This window comes from Syngnathoides biaculeatus, chromosome 7 (genome assembly GCF_019802595.1).
Source record: "Syngnathoides biaculeatus isolate LvHL_M chromosome 7, ASM1980259v1, whole genome shotgun sequence".
Lineage (NCBI taxonomy): Eukaryota > Metazoa > Chordata > Actinopteri > Syngnathiformes > Syngnathidae > Syngnathoides > Syngnathoides biaculeatus.
Window position 1 is genome coordinate 19775742 of NC_084646.1, and position 19859 is coordinate 19795600.

Here is a 19859-nt window from a genome sequence, read left to right on the forward strand (position 1 = left end):
CTCTGGAATTGCAAAAAAAGGCTACTGTGCCAAATATTAACATTGATTTTCTCAGGTGTTCAAATACTTATTTGCAGCTGTATCACACAAATCATTTTAAAAAAATCATATATTGTGATTTCTGGATTTTTCTTTTTAGATTATCTCTCTCACAGTGGACATGCACCTACGATGACAATTTCAGACCCCTCCATGATTTCTAAGTGGGAGAACTTGCAATATAGCAGGGTGTTTAAATACTTGTTTTTTTCACTGTAGATGTAATTCGTTCATAAATGTGTAAACAGCGGGGATTAAAAATGCTTTATTTTTATACTTTTGTAAACCATGAATTATTTGTAACATTTTAGCAAGTTCCTGAGAAATTAAATTTAGATGAGTCTGAGCCAGTAAGACCGAAGCAAAAATGATGACGAATCATGGCTCCTTAAATTATTGGTAGCACAAGAGCAACAGTTCATGCATAAATATATCCGATAGCCTTCTGTTGTGGGTGACGCTGACTGTAGCCGAGTACTCAGCCGACCGACCTTGCGTATGCCACAGCATCGTACAGTCCAGTATGGTGTACGGCCTGAGCGCTTGATGTGCTTTTGTCTTTGCTGGCATCACACAGGCTCCCTTACATTATAAGTCGTTCTCATCCATCCATCCATCTTCTGAGCAGCTTCTCCTCACAAGGGTCCCAGGAGTACTGGAGCCTAACCCAGCTATCAGGCGGAGTACACCCTAAACTGCTTGCCAACCAATTGTAGGGCACAGAAACAAACTACCATTCGGTTGTGGGCAATTTAGAATCTTCCAATCAAACTTCCATTCATGTTTTTGGGATGTGGAAAGAAACTGAAGTTCCTGGCGCAAACTAACCCAGGTATGGGGAGGACATGCAAACTCCACAAATGCAGGGCCAGGAATCGAACCCCGGGCCTCAGAACTGTGAAGCAGATGTTCTAATCAGTCCACCATGTCATCCTGTGTTTGTTAAATTCTTAAAGGGGAAATTCACTGATTTGCATTAACAATGTATCCACTAGGTCGTGTAATATGTACTCTATTTTGATATTGACAATGCAATGCTAAATCCTCGCTCATTTAATAGTGTTTTGAGAAAAATTTTCAGGGGCGCTGCCATTTTCGCAAGCCACATGATGTACGTCGCCGTATATGTGACGTGTACTGTGCCGTTCCAAACGCTCGATTACATGGGACACCATTATGCCCAGTGCTGATTTCTCAGATTTATCCCCATCTGATGAAGAAATAGAAGTATCAGTCGATCAGGAAGACGGAGGAATACTTCCATACGCAGCTGTGAATGGTGCCACTCACGCTACTTTCACGACGCATCGAAACGGAGGGAGGACCCAAAGGCAGGAGTCAGGAGACAAAGAGGTAATTCGGGAAAAACGTTGATTGTTCCACGGTCGGGGATCGGGCAGGCAGTCAGGTGCAGCAGCCGTAGTCAGGATGTCAGGCGTAGAGAGCAGGTCCGTGGGCAGGCAGGAGTCGGTACACGGGAGACCGATCAAGGCAGGCAGGAGTATCAAAGAAGTCAGGCTTACGGGGTCGGTCGGAGAACAGGCGGAGGTCAGTACACACAGGTTGACGATCATAGATACGGGAGTGCTGGAACGGGGCATGAACTGCAACGATCTGGCACTGGACCAGTCGTCCCCATGGTCCTATAAGCACCGGGGCCAATCAGCCAGCATGAGGCGCAGGTGTGCGCCTCCCAATCAGTCCGACCGCACGGGCACCCGCACAGCCAGGGCTGGACCGGCAGGATCATGACAGCCGCTGCACGCCGCTTAACTACTTTGCACGGCTGTACTGAAGCCAGCAAACCGGATTAGGGGTATCTGTACCCTGCATAACACGTGTCACTTACGCCTTTTTCCTACGCATTGTGGAGGAAGAGCCAACATGGAAGGATCAAAAAGCAACGTCACTATGAACGCTTGGCCGCCACAAGCCAGTTATCCCTGTGGTAACTTTTCTGACACCTCCTGCTTGAAACCCACATGCGCACGTCCTCCGTCCCACGCAAGAACGAGCTCGGAACCGGGCTGCCAGTGGAGATCTTAATCGCGGGGCGAGCCCTCCCGCAGCCGCCGCCGGGCCAGGTCCTGGTTAATTCCGATAACGAACGTGAGTCCGGCATGCTAAGTAGTTACGCGTCCCGCGGTGGCGTGAGCGGCACCACTCATGGCTGTGTATGGAAGTATTCCTCCGTCTTCCCGATCAACCGATACTGCTATTTCTTCATCAGATGAGGATAAATCTGAGAAATCAGCGCTGGGCATAAATGGTGTCCCATGTAATCGAGCCTTTGTTGCGGCACGGTACACGTCACATCCGCACACGTAGGTCATGTGACTCGCGAAAATGGCAGTGCCCCTGAAAATTTGTAATTGTCGATAAAATCTTCTCAAAACACTATTAAATGAGAGAGGATTTAACAATACATTGTCAAAATAGAGTACATATTACATGATGTATTGGATACATTGTTAATGCAAACCAGTGGATTTCCCCTTTAAATGATGTTTTGCAAGACAATGGCCAGGTTGGTCTGCCCATTGTCCCGTCAGAGCTGTACCAAATTTCCCAATTGCCTCACCGCCTGTGCCAGTTACATCACTCGTTGTGCCACATTCATGCCACTCAAGATAATAAAACCCTTTAGGTTCATATCATCATCATCAACCCTTAGTTAGGGTAGTTACTGCAACATATACACGTAGTATACAGGGAGTCCATTCAGCAGTTTTCCATGTTTAGTCATGTGTCATTCCGCATATTGCAAGGGTAGTTGTGACATCAATTCCGATCTACACCAGAGGCGGATGGAAAGTGCACACCATGGCGGCTTGCTGAGATGAATGAAAATTGATGAAATCAGGTGTTTTAATTCTTGTATATATATATTACATATTATAAATGCAATGTTAATCAGATGTCCACGTTTAGACTAGTCGTGCCACATAAAACGTACAGTACAGTGTTATTTTAAATAAAGCAAAAGATGGCCCTTTAGTTCTGCAATGATATATGGTCTTAATAGCGGTTTAATGGCTCAAAATGTATTTAATGCAGCGTGGGAAAAAAACCATTTTCATGTTGAGTACTGAGCAAATATAGTGATCTGCTAGAGTGTAGCGTTCACCAGCCTTCAAATCCCTCAGGTGAAAGCGTTCAAAAATAAAATGGATGACTGGTCATTGGAGGTGTTAAACAACAAGTGCAAGGTGTGCTTGGTGAGTGAATATCTGAATTCTTTTTCTATCTCCCAAACAAGTGTTCTGCGGATGTCAAAAATGTCATGATCTAGAATTCAAATTAATTCATAAATCTATATGAGGACATTACAGGTGAGTAACATTTTGCTATGTTTGAAATTGTGTCTGTGGTGTTTACTGTGCATTGAAGCTTTTTATTCTGTGAGCGCAACTATATTATGTTCATAATAAAACCCCAAGACCTACCATATTTTGTGTTACCAAAAGGCAAAACAATATTTACTTGTTCAAACTTGCCTCCCAGTAAGGGTGAAACTTAAATTTGCCATTTGGGCATTAAGATGTTGCCAGTAAATTGCAGTAATCCCCAGAGATTGTTAATATCATGCGGCCAATGTGAGGCGACCGTAATTATAAAAGTGTGTGCGTGCTCACGAATTTGCTGGCAGTCGCTGTTGCGTCAAGTCAACTCAACTTGATATTAGACCTTTTTTTCCCCCAATAATATTATGTTCTAATTATATTTGAACAAGGATAAACTTCCAACATGTGTTTGTTGCATCAGAAAATCAACCTCATTTCAACTCTACTGTTGATTACAGGTAATAACATTTTGACTTATTTGCTTGTTTTGCCTGAAGTGTTTTTAATATGTGCACAAGTGGCATATCTGCTTGTCTTTTATGTCAATGCAGTGGGACATAAATGTGAGAGTACTTTGATTTTTTTTTTTAGGCATCTCTACTTCACTTGATTATATTCTGAATACATTTGCCACCTATGAATATTATTTTATTTTGCTTATGATGAACTGTTGGATTTATCCGCATTATTCATGTTGCAATTTACATTACATGCATTATTACATACAGCTCAATCTGTTGTAGGGTCGTAAAGGTTCAGGAGGCTAACCCTAAGGCTGACTACATTCTGATTCATACGTTTAATTGCCGTTCTCATATTTTCTCTCCACTGGTTTGTCACTCATGCATTTTGGTTTCAGCATCACACTGTGACAGCAAGCTGTCATGTGAAGAAGGGGAAAGCGGTCCATCCCATGAGTCCATCCAGGCTGTTTTTGATCTTAAAGCTTTCCGACCAGTGATGAACCTCAGCAATCCCACAGTGACCAACATCTCCTTCACACTGTATGCTGTGCTCGGGGTGGTGAGTTCAAGCGTTGTGCCTTTGAGTTCAACCCAGGAGAATTCATTTGTCGAAAGAGTCAGGAAAATCACAACTGTCCCAAGTAATCCATTAAAAGTCATTTTCCATCATTTAACAATTGTCATCAGCCTCATACATGACTAAGAAGTTGTCAGCACTTACTTTTTGTGTATATGTGTGTGTGTGTGTGTGTGTGTGTGTGTGTGTGTGTGTGTGTGTGTGTGTGTGTGTGTGTGTGCACTTATGTGTTAAGAATGAGAAGACCCAGATACTCACAACATTCTTATGGCTGAGACTGGTATGTAGCATCCTTATTATGTCAAAATTGTACATTTATTACATTTTTGTTTTATTTTTAAAATCATTAGGTTGATAATAATTTCATTTAATGCATTTATTAATGAATATTCAAATAAAATTACTGTACTATATAGTGCAATGTAACACAATAAAAAGTACTTTGATCATTTTAAAAACTAATATTATTGGGATTTTTTTTTAATGAATCTTCATTTCTGTAAAGCAGCACTTGTTGCTTTAAATATCTCAATAGAGAAATAAAATGGAAATCTGCTCAAGAGGCGCTGATCACTATTTTGCAGTACTGGCATCACGAGTTTCTAGTTTGGAATCCCGACAAATGCGATGGAGTCTCCAGGATTTCTCTCCCCGTGAAAAAACTCTGGTCTCCAGATATCATCGTCTATGAATTGTACGTCTTCCTTTGCATGAATTTTATCTATCCATCTTCTATAAATAAATACAAATCTCATTTTTTCATACAAAGTGTCCAGACAGCGACTTCTGTTTGAGCCACTTTTGTATCCGCTTTGTCCATATTTGGCTAAGACCGCCCCCTCTGATCTGATTGGTTGCATCCAGTCAGAAGCCCCACTTGTGCGAGCAGGCGTGTTTGACCTGTTGACAGCGCCGGCTCAGGAGGCAAAGATATTTGCTAGCAATGTCGAGATGGATAAATAAAATCGGAATGAGCTGATTTCTGACCCATCGCAAGAAAATGCAATGCGTGGACGATTTAAATTTATATTTCACATGCTTATTGGGGGACCATAGAAACCATATTAAATCACTAATACTTTACCAATACATACTTTCTCTGCCTTCCCACCGCCTTCTGCCCTCCAGCGTGGATGATGACGTCTCGCAGGCTTGTCCGTACGTCTACGTCAACCACACAGGTCACATTCGCTGGGACAGGATGCTTCGTCTGGTCTCAGCCTGCAACCTGGAGATCTTCAGCTTTCCTTTTGACGTGCAGAACTGCACTTTTACCTTTGGGTCCTACATGCACACAAGTAAGGCGACGTGTCCTCAGAGTTGTAAGTCGTAAGCAACCAAACCATTCAAAGGCATCGCTTTTCTAGTACGTGACGTGAGGGTGAGCCCGGCACTGACCTTTGAAGAAATGTCTGGGAACTCGAAGCGTTACCTGGAAGCCAGCGGAGAGTGGGAACTGGTGGACTTACTCGGAGAGGCCTCCATCCTGCAGTTTGGGATTGACGAATGGGACATCATTACTTTCTGGGTGCGGGCAAACATTTACATTCTCGTTTTCCCCGTTTAAACAACGCCTTATTTTTCTTGCCGTTCAGGTCGTGATAAAGCGACGCCCAGTGCTCTACGTGGTCAACCTGCTCATCCCCAGCGCCTTCCTCATGCTCATCGACATCCTGTCCTTCTACCTGCCCCCGCACAGTGTGGACCGGGCCTCTTTCAAGATGACACTCATCTTGGGCTACACCGTCTTCCTGCTGATCATGAACGACTTGCTGCCCAGCACCGCCAATGGAACACCCATCATAGGTCAGAATCTGACCTGTACATCTGGAATGGACAGATGCAATCAGGATAATCCATTAATGCATTGCTTCTCAAAACCTTTACTACGTGTAGCACCGAAAAATAATACTTAGCTGTCCAAGAACAACCATCATGACAACTTCAAAATACAGTTGCGTAGCAGGGCCTCTTGTTTTAGTTATTGTTTTTAACATTTATAAACCTTGATGGCGTTTTATCAGGTTTTGTGCGATACATCTGTCTGGAAATGGCCAAAATATGCTTTTTCAAGCAATTGCACTTGGTCTTTTCTGCCTACTGTTTCGGATGATCGGATTTCTCATTAATATGGGACGTGTAACAGAGCATTGCATCTTCTCCAATTTAAAAATGGAAAACAGCTTGGCTCTGATTGGCCCATATCACATTGTCTATTAATGGGGAAGCTTGTTGCCCCCCCCCCCCCCTTTACTGTCATTGTGGAGCACACGTCACCAGATGTTGGCTTGTTGGCCCACTAGTAGGGAACTTGATCTTAAAGGGGACGAGTGTGAAAATTAAAAGTGGGGAATATTTGAGGTTATAGTCAACACCCGCTCCCACTTAAATTAAACCTGTCGTGATGATCATCGGAGTTGAAAATGATCACGAACTTAACAATTTTATCCACGTTTACATCGTAAATTTGTGTTGTCAAACACAAGATATGTATACTTTATAGACTGTGTTTTCATAGCTCGGGGGCAGCTGAGACTCGCCGTTTAAAACCGGAAAAAGCAGTGTTGCTGTTCAGCTGAGTTGAGTGACTGGGTACCAACCGCGAAGTGTTAGGTAGTTGAGTACTACAATCTTTTTCCTCCCCTCTGGTTGTACTTCAAATATGATGCGGAATCACACTGTGTGGAGGTAAAACCTACAGTACATCACATCAAAGTGACATTTCTGTTGTTGCAATTCCGAATTCCAACAGAAGGTGAACGCTGCAGCCTTAATCAAAAAATGTTAAATTGACTTTTGCCACATTTACCTGGAGCAGGTGCACTTCATGTATTCTAGTGGTGGAAATTTATGTAAATAGTCAAAGGCTTTTTAATTGGCAAATGTCATTATTTAAATGTAATATTAGAAATAGTAACCAATGTTTTTCAATTTTAAATTGGTTTTGGTAAAAAAAACTGAACATGAACTTGAAATTAAACAATAAAGTTTAATCAAAAATTTAAAATCCATCCGTAAGCCTTGCAAAAACGCTTATTGTCCATTGGGCTTGCTGTGTCTTAGCAGTTCTCGCTCGAGGCTCCAGACTGGAGTCAGGTGTGCAGAGGAGTTCTGTCTCCTACTTGTGGCGCTGAAGTCGGCCACACCTGGGCTTCGAGGCCAATTCCCATTTCTCCTCCAAACAGACTATGGTTATGGTTTTCTGTGCTTTCACTGATATTCTTGTTTTTAGTCAAAAGGTTAGGTAAACCTACTTGAAGACCCCACAAACTCTTGACAATTCTTGGGTTGCAATCAAGTGATAATCGCCCACAGACAAGCTAGGCATTGCAGACGATATCACCATGGTACCGTTTCCTGCCAACTTTAATTCACTCGATGATGTCGCCAAAGCCAAATATGTACAGAACATTAAACTCTGTCAAGATATCGATCCATATACTCTCCACAACAACGTACTTTCAAAGGATCTGAAAGACTTCCCTGAGGTAGAATATCCGGACAGTAGAAATAAACACACTTACCGCTTACAAAATGATCAGAACACACTTTTAATTAACCATTTGCCTTGTGTACCCTTCAGATCTGCACGTCATATATTTGCAAGCCACTTTTGTTGCAGTTCTTTTTCGATAACTCCATTGTATCTTCTCTTTCATGCAATCTAATCTTTGGAACACGGAAAAATCGCTTCCCAATGTCTCTGCTTCTACGGTTTCCACATGTGTAGACGCAACAAAAATCTGGCATGATGACGATGGACAGTTGACTGCTTGTCTGCAACAATGGCGGTCAAGTACCCGGATGAACAAGCGTGACGTCAAGTGCAACCCTGCCATAAAACGCGTCCTCAAATGTGTACTGATCCACGTACCTTTCTTAATGCAGGTATCTACTTCTCAGTGTGTCTCGCCCTCATGGTCATCAGTCTGCTGGAGACCGTCATCATTACCAATGTTCTCCACAATAACTCCATGAAACACCAACAAGTCCCAGGGTGGGTGAGGCTGCTGGTCCTTAAACACATCGCCCACCTCATCTGTTACCGCCAGCAACCTCTCCACGCTAATCAGGAAAAGCCTTCGGAACCTCCAGGTCAGCTCACCCAGTCACAAAGCAGGACGTCGAATGAAAACCCGATCAGCAATGAAGGTGAAGACATTCCAGGCTATTTATTTTTTTTGCCAAGCAATTTTAAAGTGAAGCTGACACCCATTTAGTAGGAAGTACTGTGATGGCGGAGCTCCAGCAGATCTGTGAGCACCTGAGCGAGCTCCGTGCTCACCTGAGTTCGGTGCAGAAGGAGAACGAACTGCAGGAGCAATGGTGCCACGTAGGGTACGTCCTTGACTTCCTGCTCTTCCGCATCTATCTGCTGCTCATCTCCTGCTACGGCCTGGTCATCATCTCCATGTGGTGCATCTGGATCAATCCCGTTTAGCTATGCGACAATAAGATTTCACCACAGGATTTGGGGTTTAACGATGAGCACAACACTAGAAACAAAAGTAGGTCTGTTCAGTTTGATTGATTACTAACTTCTTCCACACCCACCTTATCCAGGAATTTGCTTATTTCTGTGAAATATATTATGTGAATATTTACCTAGTAGTGTAGTAGTACTGTATAACAACACGACTGAACAAGATTTGATCACAGAAGACTGCGATATTTAGAACTATGGTATCTATGTGTCATTGATCAGTAATTGACATACTTATACAACTGCAAAAGGGGGGGCATATATTGGCTACTTATTGTTTTATAAAATAATGTTATATTAGAATATATGTTAAATGAAACAGGAGATAGAAAAAATGTTATTGAACTGACATGGCATTGTGCTTAGAATACGGTAGTTTTTCTTTAATGTAATGTGACATAAAATCACTGCACGATGTGTTTTTGAAGAATGTTACACGTTTTGTTTTGTTTTTAATCAGTAGAACTGGCTTCAATGTCTATTCTTCTGAATAAGTGAGTCATATGGAACCATCAATATGGCCTATGACCAGAAAACAATAGAATATTTTTCATTGTCACTGGAGTGTACAAGAAATTAAAAAGTCACTAAAGTCTTAACTCACAAAAGAAACTCAAGAATGTTTGACAGTACCTTCAAAGTTTGTACTATAATTTGAATGGCTGTCGTTGTGGTCCAAAAAACTTCAACCAAGCACTTTGAGGAAGAAAAAAAGAAAATAACATATTTGGTTCGCCCACTTTTATATGTATTGTATGTTTTTGCAAGTAAAGGATTGTGAGGGCAACAAACTCAGCTTTTGAGTAATCAATTCAAACCTATTTGGAGAAACAACTTCATGACTTTGGGCTCTATTTTCGAGACCAGCAGAATTCTGGTCCTTCACCTGGCCTAACTCTGCGAAGGGGCAATCTAGATGCAGTGATGATCATTTTGTGGACTGTTGTACCCAAAGCAAATTTAAAAGTAGGATGTCAGTACTAGTCTGGACGTGTTCACAGCCAATTTGAAGCCTGTCAAATTGAAGCGGCCTCTCCCATTCCCTTTAAAAGCCATGCAACAGATGTTGCGGTGATCCATGTGTGATTGGAGTATTGAAGATTAACCATTTCTGAGCTGCTTATTCTCACAAAGGTTGGGGGAGCTCAATAGCTTATCCCAGGTGTCATCGGGCAGAAGACTGGGTACGCCCTGAACTGGTTGCCAGCCAATCATAGGGCACATAGAAAAATACAACCATTCGCACTCACATTCACACGTAAGGGCCTTTTTTTTTTTTTTATTCTTCAATTAATGCGAGGATATGGGAGAAAAGGGGAGTGCCTGGGGAAAACCCACGCAGGCACGGGGAGAACATGCAAACTCCACACAGACGAGGCCAGGATAGTAGAAACGAGTAAAGTTTCGATATGACGCAAACTTTGAATGGCTTATTTCTGACAAAGCAGTTAAATGCATTCATGTGACTTGGCGCCTTACCAATGGCTGCTTCATAACAGCCTGGCCGCAGGTCATGCTCTGAGGAACACGAGTTCTTCTCATAATTCCACATTTGAATAATGCTAGCTTGCGGGTTGACAGAAGGAAGAAGCCGCTCGCCCACGACTATCAAGTGATATTTGCTCAAAACTTAATTGTTGCACCTTGGAATTTTGGCACAAACCCTAGAGCTGAAGATTGTTTGTGCATGTTAAGTGCACCGTTTTCATAGTAGATACTACATGTCATAAACCTCACACAGGCAAGTTTTACTTCAATGGAAAATGACAGACGCAAAGGCAGTCGTCATCTTCTGTTTGCTGCTATGTCAGGGTGAGCCAAAAAAATTTGTTTTATTATTACACTGTCTACTTTTCATTTCAAAATTATTAATATTATAGATCAAATCTGAGTGGTAGTGATTTAAGTGATGCATTTTTTGGCCTGGAAATTAATATTTTCATAATAATAATTTTAGCTCATAATTTAAAAAATGTACAGTTGTTATTTTCAATGTTTTTGATATTTTGACAATTACGTACTCACCTACCTTTGATCTTATTGGACATTTACTGCACATCAATCCTAATCAACTGTACTGGAAATATAAAATGTTACATATGCATTAATAATTTCACACTGTAATGTAGCCTGCCAATAGGTTTAAAGATGAGTATTAATAGTTGTTTTTCTACGCGTACCCTGCAATTAGCTGGTGACCAGTCGAGAGTATACCCCCTCGCACCCCCCCCCCCCCCAGCCCCACAAAGTTACTTTGGATTGGCTTCAGCTCACCAGCGTTGAATACATTTTGCAAACACATTTACATTCTAATGCTGCTTTGCCGGGTTTATCATTTCGAGGTTTCAGAGATGCAAATTATGACATGTAGTTTTAACTGTGTGTGACTGAAAATAAAATCACGAATGAACTCAGATTTGACAAGCAAATTTATCATACCACCGAGGAAGAAGGTTAAAAAATAAATCAGTAAAAGTCCAAAATTAAATAGACTTTCTTGTCCGATAAAGAGTCGCTGTAAATGTTGGAGTGCAACGTTAAATGCATAGTCAAATTATGAATTAAAACATCAAAGTGTGGTATTTTGATGTTGTAGAATAGTGCCAGCTAGATCAAAAATTCAACCTTAATTAATCAGCATCTTTGATTGAGACAGCGAGTTTCGCTATTAAATCCACAATTACAACGTTACTGCAATGGTGATGATAATTCTTGCATTACAGTGTCTTCCTGATAACCAATCTATTATTATTAATGTTCATCTATTATTTTCCAAGACTATCATCTTTGTTTTTATGGAAAACATTTCATCCCATTTTTGTAAGCTACTCGGTTACCCTAATACATCAGTATGAAAAATGACCTGCGTCCAAGTTTAAAATCGCATTTTAATGGCATAGAACATTGCGATATTTGTGATCCTACAAGGTTTTCTACTGTACTTCCCTAACGCAGGCCTTGTTGCGGCATTACAATGCAGCAGCCAAAGCCCAGAATCCATTTATGCAGCGCTTGAGATGGATTTATTCCCTAAAAAAATGGTGCCTCCGGTGCAAAGCTTTTGGAATCCCATCAACATAACCGTCACCATGAATGTGTTGGCAATTTTGGGAGTGGTGAGTCTACACGAGCATCAAACATACACTCCTCACACAAAGAAAGATTGGGCTTGACTATGTGTGCATATGGAACATTCAACCCATCTATTCTCAAATTTAGAAAAATTGTGGGCTATTGCCAGCTTTTGTGAAGAGAGTACAGTGAGTAACAATTTGCAATGTAAATGTTAACTTCCAAAATGTCTCACATACAGGATGAGAAAGCCCAGACCATGACATTGTTCATATCACAATATCTGGTAAGAATACACATCACAATACAGTACAGCACGCTATGTCACCCCACACACATGATAGAAATCGTATATCTTCTAGGGTCTGGGAAGATTAATGAAAAAAACCTTTTCGAGCACTATAAGACAGTGAAGAGTTACAGTGAAGAAAATGAGTATTTGAACACCCTGCTATATTGTAAGTTCTCCCACTTAGAAATCATGGAGGGGTCTGAAATTTTCATCATGGGTGCATGTCCACTGTGAGAGAGATAATCTAAAAAGAAAAATCCAGAAATCACAATGTATGATTTTTTTTTAACAATTTGTGATGCAGCTCAAAATAAGCATATGAACGCCTATCAGGTAGAATTCCTAACCTCAAAGACGTTAGTACACCTTTAAAAGTCCACCTCCACCCCATGTATTATCCTGAATCAGATGCACCTGTGTGAGGTCGTTAGCCACATAAAGACACGCGTCAACGCCATACAATCAGTAAGACTCAAACTTGTAACATAGCCAAGACCACAGAGCTGTTCAAAGACACCAGAGGCAAAATTGTACAACTCCACACGGCTGGAAAGGGCTACAGAGAAATTGCCAAGCAGCTTGATGAAAAAAGGTTCACTGTTGGAGCAATCATTAGAAAATGGAAGAAGCTAAACATGATGGTCAATCTCAATCGGAGTGGAGTCCCATGCAAGCTATCAACTCATGGGGTCTCAATGATCCCTGGAAAAGTGAGGAATCAGCCCAGGACTACATGACAGGACTTGGTCAATGACCTGAAAAGAGCTGGGACCACCGTTTCCAAGGTGACTGTTGGTAATACACTCAGACGTCATGGTTTGAAACCATGCATGGCACGGAAGGTTCCCCTGCTTAAATCAGCACATTTCAAGGCCCGTCTTAAGTTTGCCAATGACCATTTGGATCATACAGAGGAGTCATGGGAGAATGTTTTGTGGTCAGATGAGACCAAAATGGAACTTTTTGGTCATAATTCCACTGACCGTGTTTGGAGGAAGACGAATAATGAGTTCCATCCCAAGAACACCATCCCTACTGTGAAGCAGGGTAGTGGTAGCATCATGCTTTGGGGGTGTTTTTCTGCACATGGGAAAGGACGACCGCACTGTATTAAGGAGAGGATAACCGCGGCCATGTATTGTGAGGTTTTTGGAACAATCTCTTTCCCTCAGTCAGAGCATTGAAGATGTGTAGTGGCTGGGTCTTTCAACATGACAATGACCCGAAGCACACAGCCTGGAAAACCAAGGAGTGGCTCCGTAAGAAGCATATTAAGGTTCTGGCGTGGCCTAGTCACTCTCCAGACCTAAAATCAATAGAAAATCTTTGGAGGGAGCTGAATCTCCGTGTTTCTCAGCGACAGCCCAGAAACCTGTTTGATCTAGAGAAGATCTGTGTGGAGGAGTGGGCCAAAATCCCTCCTACAGTGTGTGCAAACCAGGTGAACAACTACAGGAAACATTTGACCTCCCTCTGTAATTACAAACAAAGGCTACTGTACCAAATATTAACATTGGGTTTCTCAGGTGTTCAAATACTTATTTTCAGGTGTATCACACAAATAAATTGTTAAAAAAATTATACATTGTGATTTCTGGATTTTTCTTCTTAGATTATCTCTCTCACTGTGGACATGCACCTACGATGAAAATCTCAGACTCTTCAATGATTTCTAAATGTGAGAACTTGCAATATCGCAAGGCGTTTAAACACTTGTTTTCTTCACTGTAACTCCCAGCGCCATTCAAAATCAGACATATCATTGCTAACCAAAACAGCAGCAGAGGGATTATGTTGCACAAGTTGCAAAAACGGCACTGTCTTAAAGTCTTAAAGATGACCTGACATTATGTGCTTGGACGTTTTTGGTGTCCACTCGACTCTCACATGAGATCTTAGATTCTGTTACAATGTTGCGGTTATTGTGAGGAGCCACACAATGAATGCGATCTTGCCTACATTTCGTCAGCTTTTTGGGGTTTTTAACTCCAGTTTCCCGTGATGCTAATTGGAATTTGCCATTACGTTTTTATTTTCTCCATTCATTTTCCGTGCCAGGTTTTGATGGTTGGCTTTCACATCTTTCTGTTGCAGACATGGAGAATCGACGGGTTGCACTGGAGCGAGAGGGACTGCGGAACGAAAAGGGTTTCTGTCTCTCGGGAAAATCTTTGGATCCCAGACATTCACATCTCAGAGTTGTATGTGTATCTCAAAACTCAACCCGCTGTACACAATTTTGTCTTAATTTTCTAAAGCAGTTTTCAATTAAGGAGTAACAAACGGGAAGAAAAGTAAGATGAGGACATGAAAATACATTGTTTTTATCCTCTTTTTTAATTTTATTTTTTTCATCCAGCATGGATGAGGACAACTCTCCCCAAAACATGCACGTCTTCCTATACAACACCGGCCTTGTTTTTGACAGTAAATCCATTCGAGTGGTCACTTCCTGCCAACTGGACATCTACCCATTCCCCTTTGATGTACAAAATTGCTCCCTGACATTTAGATCCTACCTGCACCAAGGTAAGACTGCCCACACCTTCGGTTGGTCACAAACACCCCAGAAAGTCTGGAAGAGACCATGCAGCTTGGAAACAGATAAAATATCTTGAATTGCTCCATAAAATGAGATCAGTTCAATCATGAAACTCATACTATGCATGGAATTGGTTAAAAAAAATAGAATCCATTATGTTTTTTCAATGAATCAAATCAAATATTGTTGCTTTATTACTCATGTAATGGATGTGCCCAGATTCGGAGATCAAACTGATTCAGGGCGCCACATCAGAGGAAACCCTGGAAGTGTCCAGAAAACTCATTCAGACCAACGGGGAGTGGGAGCTTGTTGACATCAAAGTAACACCGTCTGTCCTAAAACTAAACGGAGGAAGCTACTCGGAAATGAAGTACTATGTGAGTACATATACTAAGGGGATAGACCTTATAGTATTCGCGACAGAACAAACAAAGTGACACTGGTGGACTTCCAAATTGTTCAGAATACTATGACTGGGAACCAGTGGATAGGTCAACCCGGGGGATGCCTGACCGCAAGTATGCAGAGCGCTGCTGTAATTTACAAGCTAGTTAGTAGTAGCACGGAACTTTCTGTTCTTAGCTGGCGGACGGAGCGAATGTTTTCTACCAGCACTGATGAAAAGGCAATTCCTTGGTCTTCATTAGCTGTTGGTGAAACTTTCACTAGGGGACTGGGCATCACCTGTGGCGTGAGACCCCCATTTCCATAAAACCTAGTGACACCCCGGCAGTTCTGTTAATGTAACATGAGGTAATTGTATGTTAAGATTTTACTTTCAAAACAGCTTTCTGAAGGAAATCACTAAGGTATGTGACAGCAAAAAAAAAAAAAAAAAAATGCACTCCACAGCTTTAGATGATCACTGAACAGATTTGCTGACCTCAGCTACTCTAGGTGGAACTAAAAAAGTGATCAATGCCATCAGGTAGCAAATATCGATCCTCATTAAAAGCATAGAAATACCTTATAAATCTCAGTACGTTGTGGCTTCTTCTTGTGACACACGTCCTCCACTGCTTTGCGGGAATAACACACTCGGCTGGGTGTCGTTTCTGCAGATTGTCCTAAAACGTCAGCCCATGCTGTACGTGGTGAACCTGCTGATCCCCAGCTGCTTCCTTATTACAGTGGACCTCTTCAGCTTCCTGCTCCCTCCACAAAGTGTGGACCGGGCCTCCTTCAAGATGACCCTCATCTTGGGCTACACCGTCTTCCTGCTAATCATGAATGACCTGTTGCCCGTCAGCGGCCAGACCACTCCCCTTATCAGTGAAACATCATTTTTGCCTTTTTGTTAAGACCATTTCAACAATTTTTGTCAAGTAAAATTAGTTGTTGAGACTTCTGAACCTGAAGGTTTTGGGCAAAACCCGCGTGATAGTCACTCGAGGTTTCATCCTTATATGTGCAGATGTTTTCTTCTCAATCAGCCTGGCTCTGATGGTGGCCAGCCTGCTGGAGACCATATTTATCACCAATATCCAGTTCACCTCCAGTCAATACAGCACAGTGCCTCGCTGGCTCAGCATCCTCGTCCTGCGGTACCTCGCCCTTGCGGTTTGTCTGCCCACCCAGAAAAAGAGCAACAGAATCACTGTGTCGCTACAGCCACCCAAAGGTATTGTTCTCATTAGTAGTACTGCAGTAGATATGAGTATAATTTGTGGGTTTGAGCTTTGTTAGAGGAAACTTGGCAGGTGGATTGCTGTGAACAAGACTCCCATTTTCTCTGAAAAATTTGTCATTGTTTAGGCCAATCTGGTATATGAGATGCATTGCTGTGAAAATCTATTGGCCCCGTGATCAAATTCTTTTACATTTGAAGTTTTCTCACTTTGTTTAAGGTCAAAGTTACCCTATCTAAACATAAAATGCTGTATTTAAATGGTGATTTTTACTGCGACTGGTTAGCACATCTGCCTCACAATTCTGAGGACCCGGACTCAAATCTGTGTAGACTTCTTCCTGTGCCTGCATGGGTTTTCTCTGGACACTACGGTTCCCTCCAACATCCTCAAAATATGCGTGATAGTTTTATTGAAGACTCTAAATTGCCCACAGGTATTAATGTGAATGTTCGTGCATATGGTTGCTTATGTGCCCTGCAATTGGCTGGTGATCAGTTAAGCATCTACCCCACCTCTCGTCCAAAGATAGCTGGGATAGGTCCCAGCACACCCAGATCCCTAATGAGGATAAGTGGTATTGATACTGGATGGGGAAACTATTTATAACTATCATGCCATGTGTGAAAAATTACCCCCAGCCCCATGTTAAATCGTGATTTAACTATGATTAATCACATTTTTTTTACAACACACACCCAAGCCTGATTACCACCAGACCTGTTCAATGAAGAAAACACTTAAATAGAATATTTGACAAAATTAAGTTGGCAAAAAGATCTCAAAAAGCAAGAGTGCCACAATCCGAAAAAATTCAAGAACAAATCACTAAGGAAGCAATGGACATCTTTCAGTCTGGAAAAGCCATTTCTAAAGCTTTAAGATTCCAGCAAACCACAGTGAGAGCCATTAAAGTATCCACAACTGGAGAAAAATTACCCAAAGAGCACAGCGACGACTGATCCAGGAGGCCACAAAGGAACCTCGGACAACATCTTGAGAAATCAACAATAAGGAAGAGACTGGACAAAAATGGAATCTATGTCAGAGTTCCTTCATTAAAAAAAAAAAAACATGACTGAGCTAAAAAGGACACCAAGGCCCAAAAAAAAAAAAGAATGATTCCCAAGACTTTTTGAATGGGGAAAACCTTTTGGAATGTGTGTATCCCGTTAAAGGTGACATAAAATGTAACAGTAATTCAGCGGGGGAAAAAACATGATGGATTTGGAGTGGCTTAGTCAAAGTCCAGAGTACAATCTGATTGAAATGCTGTGGGATGACCTAAAAAGGCTATTCGGGCTCAAAACCCCTCCATTGTTTCTGAATTGAAACAATTCTGCAGAGGCTAAAATATCTCAAAAGATGTGTAAAATATTTCCAATTGTAGAAAACGTAATTCAGTTGTTGCTGCTGAAGGTGGCCAAACCAGTTAGTAGGTTTTGGGCCCATCACTTTTTCATACAGGGCCGGGTAGTTTTTAATATTTTTTTTTTCCTTAATAAAAACCACTACCATTTAAAATCTACACATTATGTTTACTTAGTTTATTGTTATCTGATATTTACATGTGCTTAATGATCAACTACACACACAAAAAACAAAAAAAAAATCTGAGAAGGGGGGCAATACTTTTTTTACAGCACTAGAAAAATAAAAGAATTGGTTAGACTGTTACAGACTGAAACTAGCCTACAATGCATTGAAGCATCTGTATTAGACCTACCCAAACATTTTATGTTTTGGATATTTTTAATTCAAGTAAAACTTCAAGATGAACCAAAAGTGCATTTTAACCTTTACTGCAGTGGTCCAAAACCTTTTTATCACTGTGGTCCAGTGAATGCTTGACAATTTTTTTTATCGTGGACTGGTAATTATTAAACATTCCATGAATGTTATTTTTCAACAGCTGAAATATATTTGTCAGTTTGAAACATTTCCCTCTGATGGCGACCACAGCCCTAGTACTCTCTTAACTGGTCGCTGGAGTAACGTTTAAACAAGCCTTAAAAATGAGATGCATCTACGCCACGAAAATGAATATAAAGTGGATGAACATTTTAACTCACCATAACGCTAAATCAATGAGAGCAACAAGATGGTAACGTAATGGGAGACAATGACACCCGAAGTGTGTTGTTTATATCCAGTCTATTACATTGTTTTGCTTTGGTTGCTGTCACTCCAGAAAACCCCGGTTCACAGATATCTCGGAAATGAGAGAAATCTTTGCAGTGGCTCTCGTAATTTAAACACTCGTGAGCAATTTCCCTCTGGATACCAATCTTATTTCCATGCGTAAGAGAAGCATCTGCGACCATCTCTTCACAATACGCCTCAAAAAGGCACGAGTTAAAGGAGTGCTTTGATCTGGTTAATAACTTTGTTTTTCTTGGAAGCTGTAGGCTCTTCTTCGATCTCTTCACTGAGCCTTTTCCCCATCGAAAATACATTTTCCAAAGACGTGTTTTTTTTTTAGCATGTGGGGGTAAATTTGGCCCTCAAGTGACTGAGATGTAACCTAGAGAATCCGGTCATTTTTCAAAATAAAAGGTTTTTCAGACTCAGATAATGAATACAACGGAACTAAATTATTACGGCCAGGTACCAATTGATCCACGGACCCGGTGGTTGGGGACCACTGCTTTACAGTATAGTTGAACAGACTGTGACCTACGCTAAACTTTTGAATGCACGTCCAACTATTTATAATGTGTCAACATGCTGTTCTCAAACTAGGAGCTGAGCAGCTAAATACACAACTGTTGTTTTATTCTTGAAAATTTTCAAAGCGCCCTACTTCTATACCTCTCTATGAATCATCCAGTCTCTCTGGGTCTTACAAAAGTCCAATGTCCCTGCACTGGTTACCAGTTATGACACCAGTAATGAAAGGTACTGGACACATGGGTCATGCAATCCTTTTCCTTCCCTTTGACAGAATTACAAATACATAACCCAATCAGCAACAGCCTTGTGAACTCATGCAACATCTCTGAGGACAAACCTCCTCCAGACCCTCACCAGCACCTCCTGGATGAGCTGAGGAAGCTAAGCAAAGACCTGATAGCCATCCGCCTACACATGGACAACCACTTTAAAGGTACCAAAACTTCCCAGGAGTGGTACATGATCGGAATTGTGGTGGACCGCTTGCTCTTCGCAATATACATCATCTTCATCCTTGCCAGCTTCCTCGCCATCACATGCATCTGGATCTGGAGTGACTCGCTTTGAAGTGACTTTAGAGACCCACATCCAGGTTTTTACCTCCAAGGGCGATGCTAGAGTTTTCCAGGATGCCCAAGTGACTCAATGAAATCTGAGAAATCTAACACTACCCTTAAAGGTCTTAAAATATAGCGCTTTATAACTTACTCTGTGTAAGTTGATCCTCTGTAATAACATTGTC

General features: G+C 41.5%; 2 protein-coding genes across 2 annotated transcripts; both read left to right on the top strand.

Annotated features, from left to right (window-relative positions):
• Positions 1 to 2021: 2021 nt before the first annotated feature.
• Positions 2022 to 8865, top strand: LOC133503507 (5-hydroxytryptamine receptor 3A). Its single transcript, XM_061825207.1, has 9 exons — positions 2022 to 2148; positions 4243 to 4406; positions 4660 to 4704; positions 5009 to 5118; positions 5553 to 5722; positions 5792 to 5952; positions 6020 to 6230; positions 8313 to 8576; positions 8645 to 8865. The coding sequence occupies exons 1-9, from the start codon at positions 2022 to 2024 to the stop codon at positions 8863 to 8865; spliced, it is 1473 nt and encodes a 490-aa protein (XP_061681191.1).
• Positions 8866 to 11945: 3080 nt separating this feature from the next.
• Positions 11946 to 19684, top strand: LOC133503509 (5-hydroxytryptamine receptor 3A-like). The gene is made up of 8 exons (XM_061825208.1): positions 11946 to 12023; positions 12221 to 12265; positions 14366 to 14472; positions 14631 to 14800; positions 15033 to 15193; positions 15878 to 16088; positions 16231 to 16437; positions 19389 to 19684. Exons 1-8 carry the CDS (start codon positions 11946 to 11948, stop codon positions 19682 to 19684), a joined length of 1275 nt encoding a protein of 424 aa, XP_061681192.1.
• Positions 19685 to 19859: the final 175 nt, after the last annotated feature.

What these genes read in the sequence shown, in the direction of transcription:
- LOC133503509 (XM_061825208.1), top strand. Translation starts at nt 11,946, where the DNA reads ATGGTGCCTCCGGTGCAAAGCTTTTGGAATCCCATCAACATAACCGTC. An exon ending in ACTCGGAAATGAAGTACTAT is followed by an intron (nt 15,194 to 15,877) that starts GTGAGTACATAT and finishes TCGTTTCTGCAG; the next exon opens with ATTGTCCTAAAACGTCAGCC. An exon ending in GTCGCTACAGCCACCCAAAG is followed by an intron (nt 16,438 to 19,388) that starts GTATTGTTCTCA and finishes TCCCTTTGACAG; the next exon opens with AATTACAAATACATAACCCA.
- LOC133503507 (XM_061825207.1), top strand. Translation starts at nt 2,022, where the DNA reads ATGCGCACGTCCTCCGTCCCACGCAAGAACGAGCTCGGAACCGGGCTG. An exon ending in TGGGTCCTACATGCACACAA is followed by an intron (nt 5,723 to 5,791) that starts GTAAGGCGACGT and finishes TCGCTTTTCTAG; the next exon opens with TACGTGACGTGAGGGTGAGC. An exon ending in GGGACATCATTACTTTCTGG is followed by an intron (nt 5,953 to 6,019) that starts GTGCGGGCAAAC and finishes CTTGCCGTTCAG; the next exon opens with GTCGTGATAAAGCGACGCCC.